The sequence below is a fragment of the Phyllobates terribilis genome, unplaced genomic scaffold (assembly GCF_046119375.1).
Source record: "Phyllobates terribilis strain yellow unplaced genomic scaffold, ASM4611937v1 Scaffold_17__1_contigs__length_24005725, whole genome shotgun sequence".
In the NCBI taxonomy this organism is placed as follows: domain Eukaryota; kingdom Metazoa; phylum Chordata; class Amphibia; order Anura; family Dendrobatidae; genus Phyllobates; species Phyllobates terribilis.
This window is the reverse complement of record NW_027362777.1, coordinates 19185559-19201607: the sequence shown is the minus strand read 5'-3', so window position 1 is coordinate 19201607 and position 16049 is coordinate 19185559. Positions and strand designations below refer to the sequence as shown.

Sequence of the window (16049 nt, the reverse complement as noted above, 5' to 3'; positions counted from 1 at the left end):
TGAATGTGCTCATATGGTCCCTACAAGACCAGGTCCAGTCTTTCTGGCCAAACTTCACTTTTATGATCGACAACATTAAATGTCCAGTGAGGCCAAGTGTGAATTTCTGTACAATAAGAACAGAGTTTCCCTTTATCCTGACTTTTCAATTTCTTTTGAAACCAACTAACTTCAAACAGGATTGTCATAAACTACACAGAAAACATTACACCTGTGCCATGATATATCTCTAAGCTGTGCGTGGCTGATGGCTGTAATATACATTTATTCATGCCTGCAGGAGATGTGTTGGCATGGCTCCAGCCCTGGTTTCATGGATCCACTCCACATCATAAATAGTATTGAGCGAATTTGTTCGGCATTTCAAATTCGGGTTAGTTTTCGGGGTTCCGGCTTGTTCGCGCCAAATGGTCCACCATAAATGAGTGCAACTCCAGTTTAGTGTTGGATTTCTCCCCTCATACATACGTGGTTGTTGGGGATGTTACATGTTTATATATTCTTTATTTTTTTTACATATTTTTATTTTTTTCACTCTCTATGATAGTTTCATTCTGGTGGGATCGGCCGGCCTCACTTATGTGAGTCTGTAACTCCCTGGTCGTCTTTCAAAAAGATCTCCATTACCTCTTCCAATTGCCTGAGATCTAAATTTAAAACACCTCAGCTCTTCAGTATTATAAAAAAGTTCTCTTTGAACGTCTAATATTTCTTCTTGACACTCATCTGCCAGAAAATATTGGCCCTTAGCGATAGTTTAGATTGAGAAGAGCCCCCGAGCCCCATACTCTAATTACCCCAGAGAGGTTTCACCACTAGTTACTCATTTTTCTCTGATGAAGACTGTTCAGTTTGGTCATTTCAGGAGATGTGTTATTGTCTGTAGACACAGTTTTTGACTTCAGTAATCCTCTGCTTTAACCCCTTCCCGCAGTCAGTATTATGTTTCTAATCAGGCCCCATTTTTCAAATTTGACTTGTGTCACTTTATGTGGTGATAATTTTGGAATTCTTCACAAAGGATAATAGGAAACAAATGGACCTTACAAATTATTTTCCAACTTCTTTTGAATCTGACAATACCCTATATACGGTTGTACACTACTGTCTGGGCACATGGGAGGTTGAGAAGGGAAGGAGCGCCATTTAGCTATTAGGAATGCTCAAAAGATGGCTACCATGAACAGGCTTATAACTATCTACCCTGTTTACAGATTTCACAAATTACTTTGCTCATCACCCTTTAACTCTTCTACATGGATCTGAACCTACACAGAGACCCCTAGGCTTGGGCCATGGTGTTACCTGCTATTCGGTGGAGTGAGATGGAAAGAAGAATAGTCAGGTAGCCGGGTCAGAACCAAGAGGATAGAGAAAATACAAAATCAGAAGACACCAGTAGTCAGTAAACGGGCCGAGGTCACAACAGGAAACAAATACACAAGCCGGGAGCTGAGCACAGAGGACTGAACCAGAGGAGAACAAGGCTGTATCTGGCAGCTTCCGGCAATATGCTTCCAGCTTTAGTAGGGTGCGGTGCTTTCCAAATTGCTGAAGCAGGGAGCAGATTACTCCAGCTGGACTGCACACACACCCATACTGCCAGACTCGATGGTACTACAGGTCCCAAGCACCCTAATCTTAGTGGCTGGACAGAGCCTGTACCTTTTACTCCATATTTGGGAGGCAGAATAAACAAACAGGTGAACACCACGCTCCACTGGTTCATCCTATGAGGTTTTCTATTAGATGGTCATTGTCCAGTGAATTTTTTTTTTATATAACTTGCCTTTTTTACAGACAATTTAAGTAGAAATGTTCAAAAATATAAAATTCAAGGATTCTTTATTAAAAAATAATAATTGTTTTTATTCTTGGCAGATGTCTGTACCAGGAGATCAGAGGGACAGCTGACATCTTCAGTTTTTAAATCAGATAATTTTCAGATCCCCCAGGATACAATTGAAGTGAATGCCATTACTCCAGATTTACCATCATCCCTTCACAGCCAAGATCTGTCATCTGATCCTTTGAAACACGTCCTGTCTTCTGATTCATTACCGACTACTAAGGAAAATCAAAGTCACAAAATAAGCATTAAAAAACAAACTGCTCCTAAAGCAAAGAAGCCATTTTCACATTCAGAATATAGAAATAGTTTTCCTCTCAAAAAGTCTTTTCTTAAACATCAAAAAATTCACACAGCGAAGAATAGATTTTCTTGCTCCAAGTGTGGGAGATGGTTTAATCAGAAATCAAGTCTTGTTAGGCACCAGATAACTCACACAGGAGAGAAGCCATTTTCCTGTTCAGAATGTGGGAATTTTTTTACAGAGAAATCAAATCTTATCGCACACCAGAGAACCCACACAGAGGAGAATCCTTTTTCATGTTCAGATTGTGGGAAAAGTTTTGTACAGAAATCAAATCTTAATATACATCAGAGAACTCACACAGGGGAGAAGCCATTTTCATGTTCAGAATGTGGGAAATGTTTTACAGAGAAATCAACTCTTATCACACATCAGAGAACTCACACAGGGGAGAAGCCATTTTCATGTTCAGAATGTGGGAAATGTTTTGCAAAGAAATCAAATCTTATCAAACATGTGAGAACTCACACAGGGGAGAAGCCTTTTCCATGTTCAGAATGTGGAAAATGTTTTACAGAGAAATCAACTCTTATCAACCATCAGAGAACACACACAGGAGAGAAGCCGTTTCCATGTTCAGAATGTGGGAAATATTTTACAGCGAAATCAAATCTTATCAAACATCACAAAACTCACACAGTTGAGAAGCCTTTTTCATGTTCAGAATGTGGGAAATGTTTTGCAGAGAAATATACTCTTATTAAACATCAGACAACTCACACAGGGGAGAAGCCTTTTCCATGTTCAGAATGTGGAAAATGTTATAACCATAAATCTAGTTTTCTTAAGCACCAGAGAACCCACACAGTGGAGAAGCCATTTTCATGTTCAGATTGTGGGAAATGTTTTGTACAAAAATCATGTCTTAATATACATCAGAGAACTCACACAGGGGAGAAGCCATTTTCATGTTCAGAATGTGGGAAATGTTTTGCAAAGAAATCAAATCTTTTCAAACATCAGAGAACTCACACAGGGGAGAAGCCTTTTCCATGTTCAGAATGTGGAAAATGTTTTACAGAGAAATCAACTCTTATCAACCATCAGAGAACTCACACAGGAGAGAAGCCATTTTCATGTTCAGAATGTGGGAAATATTTTACAGAGAAATCAACTCTTATCATCCATCAGAGAACCCACACAGGGGCAAAGCCTTTTTCATGTGCAGATTGTGGGAAATGTTTTGGACAGAAATCACATCTTAGTAAACATCAGAGAATTCACACAGGGAAGAAGCCTTTTTCATGTTGAAAATGTGGGAAATGTTTTAAACAGAAAGCGCATCTTGATAACCACCGGAGAACCCACACAGGGGAGAATGCCGCAACTACACCCAACTAGTCTCTGTACAGACAAGAAAGGCCCTAGCTGTACAACTAAAAACGCCGCCACAGACCTAACTCCCTAATAAGTCGTTGAGGAGTTTCTCATACCTCCTGAGGAACCAGAGGGGAGGCTGCAACAAGGGGAAAGGAAAGTATGAAGTAACATACGAAAACCCTGAATGAGAAACAAAAACACATTCATATAGGGCAAAGAAGGCAAGCTAAGGAGAACCAAAAATAAAAGGAACAAGTATAATCTCCCAGAAACCTAACATTGTTAGACTTAAAAGGTACTGGGAGGAAAAGCACACTGACTGGGAGGATAGTTTCACCTTTGTGGTGAAACTTATAAAATTCATCCTCACCTGTATATGTAAACCTGTCCGTTTATAATGACCACTGACAAGATAAAGATTCCCAACTTACATGAGGATTACAAGATCCCAGGTACTTTCAGCTGCATTAAATCTAATGTAATGTACTTAATTATATGTACCAATTGTCCAACTGGGGGTCTGTATGTAGGGGAGACAGGGCAAAAACTTAAAACAAGGATGAATTCTCATCGCCACACAAAAAAGAAAAAAAGAATAGATCTACTTGTGGCCACACATTTTTACGGCCACAACTGCTTATCCTTTTCCGAAACTGATAGTTCTGCTTAACATCACTTGTCTTATCTATTGCATTATTCCTGTGCCCTGTTGTGTATAAATATGTGACTCTTCAGATTTTGTGTTATACTATGTCTCATGAAGAGACATGAGTAGTCTAGAAAGCTTATTGACTAATGGCTAACTCAAAAGATTGTATCAACCACTGAGGACTCTCAAATTTTAATATTTTTCTCCATACAGCAATTTTAAGATCTCTCTACAGGTGTTCAATGGGATTTAGATCCAGACTCATTGCTGGTCAGAACTCTCCAGCACTTTGTTTCCATCTATTTTCTAGGTGCTTCTTGAAGTATGTTTGGGCTCATTGTCATGCTGGAAGACCCATGACCTAGGACTAGTGTTGAGCGAGTGTGTTTTGTTCCGAGTATTTACAGCTGCTCTGTTATGTTTGAATCGCTCCCGTGTGCATGATTTGCGACTGTTTGGCAGCTTTATTACATGTGAGGAATGTGTAAGAAATAGACATTCCTCACATGTAATAAAGCTGTCAAACAGTTGCAAATCATGCACATGGGAGTGATTCAAACATATCACTGAGCAGCTGTAAATACTCGGAGCTCGGCCCGAGCATACTCGGCGAAAGGGTTAATAGAACATACTCGCTCAACACTACCTAGGATGCAAACCCAGCTTTCTGACACTAGGCACTATATTGTGACCCAAAATCCTTTGCTAATCTTCAGATTTCATGATGCCTTGCACACAGTCGGAGGCAGCAAAGCAACCCCAAACCACCTTTGAACCGCCACCATATTTGACTGTATGGGTTGTAAATTTATTCTTTATGCTGTGTACCTTGGGCAAAGGAACATGTGGATCTCTAAAGATGAACTTATAACCTTGAAATTGTTGAGAACCAAAATTGTTGATAAATATCAAGTCCTCAGACAGTTCTCTTCTCCTTTTTCTGTTTTCTCCATGCTTAGTGTGCCACACATTTTCACACAATGCAAATATTGAATCAACTTCTCCCTTTTTTATCTGGTTTTAGGTGTGATTTTCATATTGCCCACACCTGTTACTTGCCAAAATTGCATTTGACTAGGGGGTGCCGAAGCGGAAAACAACGATCACATGGCCAATGATGTAGAAAACATGTATAAACTTTATTCAAAAAGATTTTTTACATAAAGAATAGAGCAGAGTGTCTAAGGAGACAAATCGGTGCCAAATCACCATACAAAACATTAAAACATAGATAAAAACAAGCAGGTAACACATAGGATGCAGGTATCTCGTCTCACAACTCCCTTCCTCCCCATTGTCAAATGTTTAAAGAGACTATAACGCATGTGAAGGGACAACATGAAAACAACCGTCTATATGCTATAAATAGCTATATCTCAAAGATAGATATCCTTTCCCTTAGTATCTCACACGGTCAAAATCCAGCATAGTTACCTGAGTGGGAGACTGGGAACCTGCACGATGCGTGCTTCCCCAAAATTGCGTTTGAACAAGCTTCACATGCTTGAAACAAAGTTGTTTACCCACAATTTTGGCAAGGTGCCAACAATTTTGTCCGAACTATTTTGTGTGAAATTATGTTCAAGTTGCCTTTTTTTTCTCTGTTTTCTTGTGTTGTTCCAATGCATGCAAAGGAAATAAACGTGTATAACAAAACTTGTAATTGCAATAATTTTCTGAGAGAATGACTTCATTTTCTGGAACAATTTCAACACTTTTGACCATAACTTGTTTTTGTTGCCTTTTGAATTTGTTGCAGCATATCATCCTCTTCATGTTCAGCTATATTAGGAGGCTTGTAGCAAAGTCCAATTAGCAGCTTTGCATTATTGCCATCTCCATACCCATACTGATTTTACATCAGGGATGGAAAGCTCAAAACATGCAGAGGGCCAAAATGAAAAACTTTGACAAAGTCGTGGGCCGACCAGTATACAGTATAATGAGCCCCACATAGTCCTCCATACAGAATAATGGGCCCCACATAGTCCTCCATACAGTATAATGGGCCCCACATAGTCCTCCATACAGTATAATGGGCCCCACATAGTGCTCCATACAGTATAATGGGCCCCACATAGTCCTCCATACATAAGAAACAAGAGGGAAAAACTTCAAGTCAGAGTCCCATCTAATAGTGAAAAAATGACAACATTTTATTAATTATAATTTATACAGGAAAAAAATATTAATCACAGAGACAGTTAATAGTAAAACAATGGAGGAGCACTAATGAGGAGCATGAGACATTAAGATGATTCTTTTCTGATGTAAATACATAATTGGGCTGCCAAAAAAATAAGAATATATTGTTAAAATGCAGTGAAGCATTCAATAAAAGTGCAGGTGCTTATGAGGTAGGTCAGAAGTAGTTGCTATATAAGAGGTTAGTCATACCGCTGTCTATATATAGGTACTAATATAGATAGCTCATACCGGGGACAGCAGATCTTTATAAGTGACCCCTTAGGCTACAGAGTAAAAGTATATCCTAATACATATTAAAGCCTAGAAAATGCACCTAAGTAGGAAAAAAGATTAAAGAACGGCAGCGAAAAGATTGTAGCATAAATATTATAGAATACTTACAGCCACAGTGGATGTGAACACGCTCCTCAATGGCACTCACCCTAATGCGCGTTTCGGCACGGCTGCCTTCGTCAGGAGGTGGCGTCAATGAAGGTGGGTAGGGTTTAGAAACCCTTGAGCCAATAGAAAAGGGGGTGTGTAGTCTCCGCCAATGGGTGTGGGGAGGGTGTGGCATGACACATGGCAATCACCGATACACCGCCGCATCCACGGCAACCGCGTCATGTGAGCACATATTGATACAGCCAGTGAGGACACCACAGAGAACAGTGAAGCCGTGCGTACCGCCCAGTCCACAGATATATAGTCAAATACAACCGGAGAGAAAAAGAAAATAATAGCATATCCCAAATGTATGTATGTGTGTATACATATATATATATACAGTACAGACCAAAAGTTTGGACACATGTTCTCATTTAAAGATTTTTCTGTGTTTTCATGACTATGAAAATTGTACATTCACACTGAAGGCATCAAAACTATGAATTAACACATGTGGAATTATATACTTAACAAAAAAGTGTGAAACAACTGAAAATATGTCTTATATTCTAGGTTCTTCAAAGTAGCCACCTTTTGCTTTGATGACTGCTTTGCACACTCTTGGCATTCTCTTGATGAGCTTAAAGAGGTAGTCACCGGAAATGGTCTTCCAACAATCTTGAAGGAGTTCCCAGAGATGCTTAGCACTTGTTGGCCCTTTTGCCTTCACTCTGCGGTCCAGCTCACCCCAAACCATCTCTATTGGGTTCAGGTCTAGTGACTGTGGAGGCCAGGTCATCTGGCGTAGCACCCCATCACTCTCCTTCTTGGTCAAATAGCCCTTACACAGCCTGGAGGTGTGTTTGGGGTCATTGTCCTGTTGAAAATTAAATGATGGTTCAACTAAATGCAAACCGGATGGAATAGCATGCCGCTGCAAGATGCTGTGGTAGCCATGCTGGTTCAGTATGCCTTCAATTTTGAATAAATCCCCAACAGTGTCACCAGCAAAGCACCCCCACACCATCACACCTCCTCCTCCATTCTTCACGGTGGGAACCAGGCATGTAGAGTTCATCCATTCACCTTTTCTGCGTAGTACAAAGACACGGTGGTTGGAACCAAAGATCTCAAATTTGGACTCATCAGACCAAAGCACAGATTTCCACTGGTCTAATGTCCATTCCTTGTGTTCTTTAGCCCAAACAAGTCTCTTCTGCTTGTTGCCTGTCCTTAGCAGTGGTTTCCTAGCAGCTATTTTACCATGAAGGCCTGCTGCACAAAGTCTCCTCTTTACTAGTGTTGAGCATTCCGATACTGAAATATCGGGTATCGGCCGATAGTCGCAGTATCGGAATTCCGATACTTAATTCCGATACTTTTACAATATCGTATGCCGGAATCGGAAGTTCCCATAATGCAATGAGCCAGTTTCATTTTATTCAGCCAATGAGGATCCTAAGAAGTGTGGGCACATCCTGTTAGGCATGTAGGCATCTTAACTAATGGCATGGCTGTGAATGGCTGCTGAAATGATGTCATGATGCACTATGAAAGCCGCAGCCGCCATTTTGAGCTCACTGCTGTGAATTCAGTTAGGGATAGGACGCTGTTTTTCTGAGGGACAGTTTTAGCTACCTATTTGGTCTATTCTGCTTTACCCAAGCTACTTTATAAATTGCTGTGCCTTGCAGCGCTAGTGCTCAGTTCTCTGTGCTGTTCACCGCTGTCTGCAAGGTCTCTGCGTGTGAGTGCAGCTCACCCTGTAGTGTGTGCTTCAGCCACGTCTGGTTGTAGTGCACTCAGTGTATGTCACTGCCTCATACATTGTCCTTTTTTGCTAATTCATAATTTTTCCTGATATCTCCTATTAGTGTGGTGGTTCCATCCGTATTCAGCTAAATTGGTTCCAAACACACTATATAGGAGTAGATAGAGAATTTTTTTTTGTCTTGCAGCGCTAGTGCACAGTGCTCTGCATCTGTACTGTTCACCGCTGTCTGCAAGGTCTGGTGTGTGAGTGCAGCTCACCCTGCAGTGTGTGCTTCAGCCACGTCTGGTTGTAGTGCGCTCAGTGTGCATCACTGCCTCATACATTATCCTTTTTTGCTAATTGATCATTTTTCCTGATATCTCCTATTAGTGTGGTGGTTCCATCCGTATTCAGCTAAATTGGTTCGAAGCACACTATATAGGAGTAGATAGAGAATTTTTTTTGTCTTGCAGCGCTAGTGCACAGTGCTCTGCATCTGCACTGTTCACGCCTGTCTGCAAGGTCTCTGTGTGTGAGTGCAGCTCACGCTGTAGTGTGTGCTTCAGCCACGTCTGGTTGTAGTGCGCTCAGCGTGCGTTACTGCCTCATACATTGTCCTTGTTTGCTAATTGAACATTTTTCCTGATTTCTCCTATTAGTGTATTGGTTCCATCCATATTCAGCTACATTGGTTCCAAACACACTATATAGGAGTAGATAGAGGAGCCTTTCTGCAGCATTGTGCCCTGCAGCCCCAGCCAGATTAGTATTAGCCTATTTTTTGTAGCCTCATCTATTGCATTGTAGGTTACCTTCCTACTGTTACGGGTCCGGGAAGTGGAACCTCTGAGCTGCAATACAAGGGGGAAGTCCTTGTAAGGAAGCGGGTGACTCCTAGGGAGGGCAAGCAGGTAGTCACAGCAAGTGACGGGGACAGTCTCTGGGTAAGCGGGCAGGTGGTCACGGCAGGTGACGGGGGACAGTCTCTGGGAAGACAGGCAGGTGGTCACGGCAAGTGATGGGGGCAGTCTCTGGGTAGATAGGCAGGAGGTCACGGCAAGTGACCGGGGCAGTCTCTGAGTAGATAGGCAGGTGGTCACGGCAAGTGACCGGGGCAGTCTCTGGGTAGATAGGCAGGTGGTCACGGCAAGTGACCGGGGCAGTCTCTGGGTAGACAGGCGAGGCGGGTACCTGACAGGTAGCTGGCGGGCGCTCCCAGGTGAGCGGGCAGACTGAGACAGCAGGAAACAGTCAGGTAACTGGTGGACGCTCCCAGCTGAGCAGTCTGACAGACGAGGCAGGAGACAGGCAGGTGACTGGTGGGCGCTCCCAGGTGAGCAGTCAGCAGACAAGGCAGGTAACAGGCAAGTAACTGGTGTACGCTCCCAGGTGAGCGGTCTGACAGACGAGGCAGGTAACAGGCAGGTAACTGAAGGACGCTCCCAGGTGAGCGGACTGGCAGACAAGGCAGGTAAGTAGAAGATGCTCCCAGGTGAGCGGTCTGACGGACTAGGCAAGTAACAGGCTGGCATGCAGGACGGGAAGTCAGGCTAGCAGCGGAACCTGAGGGCTGAAGCACAGGTGAGACACAGTGCAAACAACATAGCTCGGGCACCTCCATTTTGGAGGAGGTGCCTTATAAATGGGAGGTCCTCCGGCAATTGGCCGGGGACTCCTTAGGACCGCGCGCGCGGTCCCTTTAAGAGCGGGGGAGCGCGCGCGCGCGTGCCCTAAACACACTGCCGGGGAAGGAGCGCGTGCCGGAAGCAGCGGGGAGAGAAGCGCTGGAGGATGCCGCGCCAGGAGTGGGGAGGTGAGAGGGACGGCGTCTCTGCCTAGCACGGGGCAGAGACGCCGATGCTACACCTACATTGTAATAGCTACAAAAAATTTGTGATACTATCGGTATTACATCTTTGGGCACATCCAATGTCTTTTTGTGACAAAAAAAAACCTAAATAAAGTTCACCAAACACTCCACTTTACAGTTGTGTAGGCCACATTAGCTCATATTAAAGTCTAGTCCACACTTTATAAAATTAGTGTTTCTTATACCTGTTAGCAGCTGTTCAGGAATAAGCACAATAAGCCCTTAGTACTTTTCTGCCTATCTTTATTAGTCTACCAAGATGAAGAAGGCAGGGAGTAAGGCATGTGGTCGTGGGCGTGGAGTTTCTGCAGGGAGAGGACGTGAGGATTCTGTGCCTGCAGGGAGAGGACGTGGGGATTCTGTGCCTACTGCGGGCACAAGTGACTCAGCATCCCCCAGTTTTACCAGGGAACAGTCCTTTATGCGCAGCTTTGTAGGAGCTAGCCGTACCCCACTGCTGCGGGAGGACCAAATTGAAGCCGTTGTCGGATGGATGGCAGCTAACGCATCGACTTCAATTAGTTCCAGATCCTCTCAGGTCCTGAGCACTGAAGAGCACCCATCTGTCTCTTCACCACCTGCCAAATTGCCCAGGCAGTCAGAGAGCCCTGGACAGGAGCTATCTCTACTTCTGTTCTCTGAATCTCTTGGCTTGGAAAGAGGGGGCCAGCCAAGCAGAATTCGAGAATTTGAAGAAGAGGTAGTATGCAGTGATGCGCAACCGTTTTGTCTCTCTGAATCTGAAGAGGCGGGTGGGCCAGTGCCTATGGTCAGCAGCACACCTCAGCACGCATCTGATGATGAGACTCAGGTGCCACTTCTGGTGCGTACTGTGCTGTCGAGACTACCCAGGAGAAGCAGTTGTTTGAAGAGGGTGGTGTAGATGATGAGGTCCTTGACCCATCATGGCGTGAGGGACAGGAAGGTGGTGGGAGCAGCTCTGCGGAAGAAATTCCCCGAACGGCCCAAAAAGGAGGGAGGGGGCAGACTTGGTTGCCTGTAGCCTCCACTTCGGCACCCATTAGGAGCATGGCTCTTCCAAAATCCAAAGCGGGCGCTCCCAAGACTTGCAGTGCCTGGTCCTTTTTTGACACAGTTGCAGATGACATTTGCTTTGTCAAATGCAAGCTGTGTAATCAGAAGGTGAAAAGAGGGAAAAGTGTCAGCAACCTCAATACCACAAATATGTGGAAACATGTGCGGACCAAGCACGTGGTGGAGTTACAAAAACACACTGAAGACCTAGGCCAACCTACAGCGCCACCTACCACCTCTTCAGCTCGTGTTGTAGCCTCTTCCTCCAGCTCACACGCAGCTGGTTCGGCTTCCTCACAGGATCGCCATGGAAGAATCTCTGGCACTGTTGTACAGATACACAGTGCAATTCCACCCACAGCACCACTTTCCCTGTCATCCTCACACTCCCAGGCCAGTCTACAGCCATCGTTAGCACAGGCTTGGGAGAAAAGGCGCCCATATTCGGCAAACCACCCCCGAGCACAGGCTCTGAATGCTGGCATTGCTAAACTACTGGCCCTTGAAATGCTATCATTCAGGCTGGTGGAGACTGACACCTTCCGTAACTTTATGGCATTGGCAGTCCCACAATACAACATGCCCAGCCGGTTTTATTTCAGCAGGCAAGCCGTCCCTGCCCTGCAACAGCATGTGGAGGAAAAAATTAAACATGTGCTACAAAACGCCGTCAGTAGCAAGGTCCACCTGACCACCGATGCGTGGACCAGTAAGCATGGACAGGGACGATACCTTTCCCTCACTGCCCATTGGGTAAATGTTGTGGAGCCGGGTACAGATCTTGAGAGTGGCGCTGTACGTGTTCTGCCAACTCCAAGGATTGCAGGAATCCAGTCTGTACACATTGACTCCTCCTCATACTCCAGTTCCTCTGAATCAGCGCTGCAGGAGCCGTCACGGTCTACCTCCACATCGACCCGTGAACGGTTACCTGTTATGATGACCGATATGAGCACAGCCGTGGCCAAACGTCAACAGGCCGTATTAAAATTAATTTCTTTGGGGAATCGAAGCCACACAGCGCAGGAGCTCTGGAATGCCATGAAGCAGCAGAGCGACGTGTGGTTTGTGCCAGCGAATCTCCAGCCAGGCATGGTAGTGTGTGACAATGGCCGAAATCTGGTGGCAGCTCTGGGCCTAGGCAACCTCTCTCACATCCCATGTCTGGCACATGTGCTCAACTTGGTCGTGCAGAGTTTTTTGAGGGACTATCCGGATCTTGATGCACTGCTTCACAAGGTCCCCATAGAGTGCGCTCACTTGCAGCGTTCCAGCAACGCAAGATCGCGCATTGCAGCTCTGCAGCGCCGATTACGTCTTCCGGAACATCGCATCATATGTGACCTACCCACCAAGTGGAATTCAACGTTACATATGTTGGAGAGGTTGTGCGAGCAGCAGGCAGCAGTAATGGAGTACCAGCTGCAGCAGGCACAAACAAGTCGCAGTGCGCGCCGTTCACACTTCACCACCACTGAGTGGGCCTCTATGAAGGACATTTGCCACGTTTTGCGTGCCTTCGATTATTCCACGCGGATGGCGAGTGCAGATGATGCACTAGTCAGCATGACTATCCCCATTATCTGCCTGCTTGAAAAAACACTGCAAGCACTAAGGGACGAGGTTTTGGAGGATGAGGAGTCACAAATGCCATCTGCTTCTCTACAGTCTGCGCAATGTGGTTCCTCACAAAGGCCTAGGCAGGGGACACTTTGTGAGGAGGATGAGGATGAGTCAATGGAGGAGGAAGACATCTGTCCAGAGGAGGGAGGTACACAATGCTCTAGTAGTCAGTATCTAGAGCGAGGGTGGGTGATGCAGAGCAGGCAGAGATCACGCCTCAAGCAGGGGACAGCGTTTCTTGGCCAGTTGGCAGTCTGCAGCACATGGTTGATTTCATGCTGCAGTGCCTGAGAAACAACCACCGCATCGCCCACATTCTCAACACGGCTGATTATTGGGTGTCCACCCTCCTAGATCCTCGCTACCGGGACAACTTACAAAGCCTCATAACACCGTTGAACCGGGAGCATAAAATGCGGGAGTACCAAGACGCACTGATGCATTCCATCATGTTCTCCATTCCAACCGAGACCAGTGCTGTTAGTGCTTTACAAAGCAGCTCAGTGCGTCGAGGCAGTGGAGGAAGCTCTGCACAAAGAGGGAGCAGAAGCAGCGCCTCAGCACAAGGCAAGACCAGTATGGCCCAAATGTGGCAAAGTTTTGTGTCCCCGCCGCCACAAATGTCTACACCATCACAGACGGCTCCAGTCAGCAGGAGGCAACGTTTCCGTCAGATGGTGACAGACTTCATGTCTTGCCCTCTCAGTGTACTCCCAGACGGCTCTTCTCCCTTCAAGTTTTGGGTCTGTAAGCTGGATACATGGCCAGAGCTTAGCCAGTATGCGTTGGAGGTGCTTGCTTGCCCTGCTGCTAGTGTATTATCGGAACGCGTCTTTAGTGCCGCAGGTGGTGTATAACAGACCGTCGCATGCGACTATCCTCCGATAACGTTGACCGGCTTACTTTTCTCAAAATGAACAAGGCCTGGATCTCTCATAAATTTGCCAGTCCTCTTCCAGAATAAATAATTGGTTGGCAACAGTATCCAGGTCTCCTGTTGTGTTCATGTTTCTACCACCTGAACTGTAATCCCTGAGCTCCAACACCGCCAGTTGGCGCTCAGAAGTGCCGTCTGCACAGTCAACACTTGCTGCCGTGTTATTGGGGTTCAGTAACGTCAGCTGTTCCCCTGCTGTGTGTCCGGCAAATTCTCCTGCTCTGTCCACATTCTCACTACTACAGATTTTAAAGTTGCTCCAATTACACCTCTGGCTCCTCTGTTTTCAGTATTATCCCTGAGCTCCAACACCGCCAGTTGGCGCTCAGAAGTGCTGTCTGCACAGTCAACACTTGCTGCCGTGTTATTGGGGTTCAGTAACGTCAGCTGTTCCCCTGCTGTGCGGACGGCAATTTCTCCTGCTCTGTCCACATTCACACTACTACAGATTTTAAAGTTGCTCCAATTACACCTCTGGCTCCTCTGTTTTCAGTATTATCCCTGAGCTCCAACACCGCCAGTTGGCGCTGAGAAGTGCTGTCTGCACAGTCAACACTTGCTGCCGTGTTATTGGGGTTCAGTAACGTCAGCTGTTCCCCTGCTGTGCGGATGGCAATTTCTCCTGCTCTGTCCACATTCACACTACTACAGATTTTAAAGTTGCTCCAATTACACCTCTGGCTCCTCTGTTTTCAGTATTATCCCTGAGCTCCAACACCGCCAGTTGGCGCTCAGAAGTGCTATCTGCACAGTCAACACTTGCTGCCGTGTTTTTGGGGTTCAGTAACGTCAGCTGTTCCCCTGCTGTGCGGATGGCAATTTCTCCTGCTCTGTCCACATTCACACTACTACAGATTTTAAAGTTGCTCTAATTACACCTCTGGCTCCTCTGTTTTCAGTATTATCCCTGAGCTCCAACACCGCCAGTTGGCGCTCAGAAGTGCTATCTGCACAGTCAACACTTGCTGCCTTGTCATTGGGGTTCAGTAACGTCAGCTGTTCCCCTGCTGTGCGGACGGCAATTTCTCCTGCTCTGTCCACATTCACACTACTACAGATTTTAAAGTTGCTCTAATTACACCTCTGGCTCCTCTGTTTTCAGTATTATCCCTGAGCTCCAACACCGCCAGTTGGCGCTCAGAAGTGCTGTCTGCACAGTCAACACTTGCTGCCGTGTTATTGGGGTTCAGTAACGTCAGCTGTTCCCCTGCTGTGCGGATGGCAATTTCTCCTGCTCTGTCCACATTCACACTACTACAGATTTTAAAGTTGCTCCAATTACACCTCTGGCTCCTCTGTTTTCAGTATTATCCCTGAGCTCCAACACCGCCAGTTGGCGCTCAGAAGTGCTATTTGCACAGTCAACACTTGCTGCCGTGTCATTGGGGTTCAGTAATGTCAGCTGTTCCCCTGCTGTGCGGACGGCAATTTCTCCTGCTCTGTCCACATTCACACTACTACAGATTTTAAAGTTGCTCCAATTACACCTCTGGCTCCTCTGTTTCCAGTATTATCCCTGAGCTCCAACACCGCCAGTTGGCGCTCAGAAGTGCCGTCTGCACAGTCAACACTTGCTGCCGTGTTATTGGGGTTCAGTAACGTCAGCTGTTCCCCTGCTGTGTGTCAGGCAAATTCTCCTGCTCTGTCCACATTCTCACTACTACAGATTTTAAAGTTGCTCCAATTACACCTCTGGCTCCTCTGTTTTCAGTATTATCCCTGAGCTCCAACACCGCCAGTTGGCGCTCAGAAGTGCTGTCTGCACAGTCAACACTTGCTGCCGTGTTATTGGGGTTCAGTAACGTCAGCTGTTCCCCTGCTGTGCGGACGGCAATTTCTCCTGCTCTGTCCACATTCACACTACTACAGATTTTAAAGTTGCTCCAATTACACCTCTGGCTCCTCTGTTTTCAGTATTATCCCTGAGCTCCAACACCGCCAGTTGGCGCTCAGAAGTGCTGTCTGCACAGTCAAAACTTGCTGCCGTGTTATTGGGGTTCAGTAACGTCAGCTGTTCCCCTGCTGTGCGGACGGCAATTTCTCCTGCTCTGTCCACATTCACACTACTACAGATTTTAAAGTTGCTCCAATTACACCTCTAGCTGCTCTGTTTTCAGTATTATCCCTGAGCTCCA

General features: G+C 45.7%; 1 protein-coding gene across 5 annotated transcripts in view; it reads left to right on the top strand.

Annotated features, from left to right (window-relative positions):
• Positions 1–4631, top strand: part of LOC141176130 (uncharacterized) — a 1089564-nt gene extending 1084933 nt beyond the window's left edge. For all 5 annotated transcript variants that reach the window (XM_073660125.1, XM_073660126.1, XM_073660124.1 and 2 more), the window contains one exon: positions 1882–4631. In XM_073660125.1, coding sequence (XP_073516226.1) covers positions 1882–3404 — 1523 coding nt within the window. In that variant the 3' untranslated portion in view covers positions 3405–4631. The remainder of the gene's footprint in view (positions 1–1881) is intronic.
• Positions 4632–16049: the final 11418 nt, after the last annotated feature.